This window comes from Arachis ipaensis, chromosome B06 (assembly GCF_000816755.2).
Source record: "Arachis ipaensis cultivar K30076 chromosome B06, Araip1.1, whole genome shotgun sequence".
Taxonomy (NCBI): domain Eukaryota; kingdom Viridiplantae; phylum Streptophyta; class Magnoliopsida; order Fabales; family Fabaceae; genus Arachis; species Arachis ipaensis.
This window is the reverse complement of record NC_029790.2, coordinates 129,576,861-129,578,494: the sequence shown is the minus strand read 5'-3', so window position 1 is coordinate 129,578,494 and position 1,634 is coordinate 129,576,861. Positions and strand designations below refer to the sequence as shown.

Here is a 1,634-nt window from a genome sequence, read left to right as displayed (position 1 = left end):
GTAATAGATTTATAAGTCTTCAAAATAATAAAATACTAAGTAAATTCTTAAAAAAGTTTACAATAAATTTATAAGTTTCTAAAAAAAATTGTACTAAAATATTTTAGAAAAAGTTGATGTTTTACAATTTTAATCTGTTTGTTTTAATATTAAGATTTATTTTCGAAAATAAATTGTTAAAAGATAGTATTGTCATTTTTTTTAATTTCTTAGAAGTTGCCAATACGTTCAAAAATAAATAAATAAACACAAATAAGATTAGATACATAATTTCAAATTTATTATTTTAGGGACACGATAAGAGCATATCTTTATTTCATCTCATCCAAACACAAACCACATTAACATAAAAAAAAAAATTAGAGGAAAATAAAACAAGGTAATAGCATTAACTCTAGTAAAATGAAAATTCATATGGAGTTATTTTCACCCGCTCTTTAATCTTCTTTGACGCTAACAATTGACAAGGCTTTGTCAAGATACTTGTCCTTAATTCCAACATACTCCTTGAAAGTCAACGCACGAAAACGAGGTTCCTCATCAGAGTTATTATTCGGAACCAAAGGAGAAACTACTTGATCCATGGTGGGCCGATAAAAATAGACCATAGAGTACCTATGCTTAACGTTGTTCACTGAAACTTTGTGAAGTGCTGATTTGAATCTTGCGTTGGATAACATGTGAAGAACATCGCCGGTGTTGATGATAATGGTGTCAGGTACAAGTGGCACAGTGAACCAACCTGAACCATCCTTGAAGATGTGAAGGCCACTGCTTTGGCTTTGGTGAAGGAGTGTGAAGATTGAAGTGTCTGTGTGTGGAGCTATGCCCATGGCGTTTTCAGGTTTGGGACAAATAGGGTATGAATTCAATTGAATTGCACCAGCATGATTCTTGGGGCCAACCCAATTCTTTTCTTCTTCTTCAGAAATTCCCAAGAATTTGAAGCTTAGGTGTATCAATTTCTCTATTAACACCCTTGATTCGTCTTCGAACTTCTTCATCGCATCACTACCACACAGGAATTTTTTCGATCAATATAGCAATTAATTTAACGGCTTTCATCTATCAATTTTTAGTAAGATAAAAATTTAATCAAATCAGTCAAATTATTTAACGATTTTTAACTATCAATTTTACGTGAAGTTTAACTGTGCCTAAATTTTCACCTATTTTAATAAGTCGAGGCTCATATTATTATAAAAATTTTAATATATTAACATATTAAATTCAGACTTANNAATAATTAGTCAAATTTAGTACTAAAAAAATTAATAATAGATTATATGTCAAATTTAGACTAATTAACTACATAATAAGTTAGATCTATTTTTACTTTTAATGGTGAGTAAAATTATTTTGTATATTGAAAAAAAAGAAAAAGAAGTCAGAAGAGTAAAATAATAATTTCAAAAAAATGAGTGAATTTGTTTAGCTAAGACTCAATAATTGATTATTAACTAAATTGGCAGATTTTTTGTTGGCTCTCTAATATATTTTAGTTAATAATTAAGTAATGTTAGAAAATTAATATTTTTTAGATAACATCAGTTAAATTTTTTAAATTTTAGATTCTAAATTTTAAATCTTTAATTCTTTAAATTCTAAATTATAAATCCTAAAAAACAATTTAC

The 1,634-nt window shown here is 27.3% G+C and overlaps 1 protein-coding gene across 1 annotated transcript in view; it reads right to left on the bottom strand.

Annotated features, from left to right (window-relative positions):
• LOC107605124 (gibberellin 3-beta-dioxygenase 1-like) overlaps positions 384-1,634 on the bottom strand; it is a 2,581-nt gene continuing 1,330 nt past the window's right edge. The window contains exon 2 of the mRNA XM_016306881.2: positions 384-1,011. Coding sequence (XP_016162367.1) covers positions 438-1,011 — 574 coding nt within the window. The 3' untranslated portion in view covers positions 384-437. The remainder of the gene's footprint in view (positions 1,012-1,634) is intronic.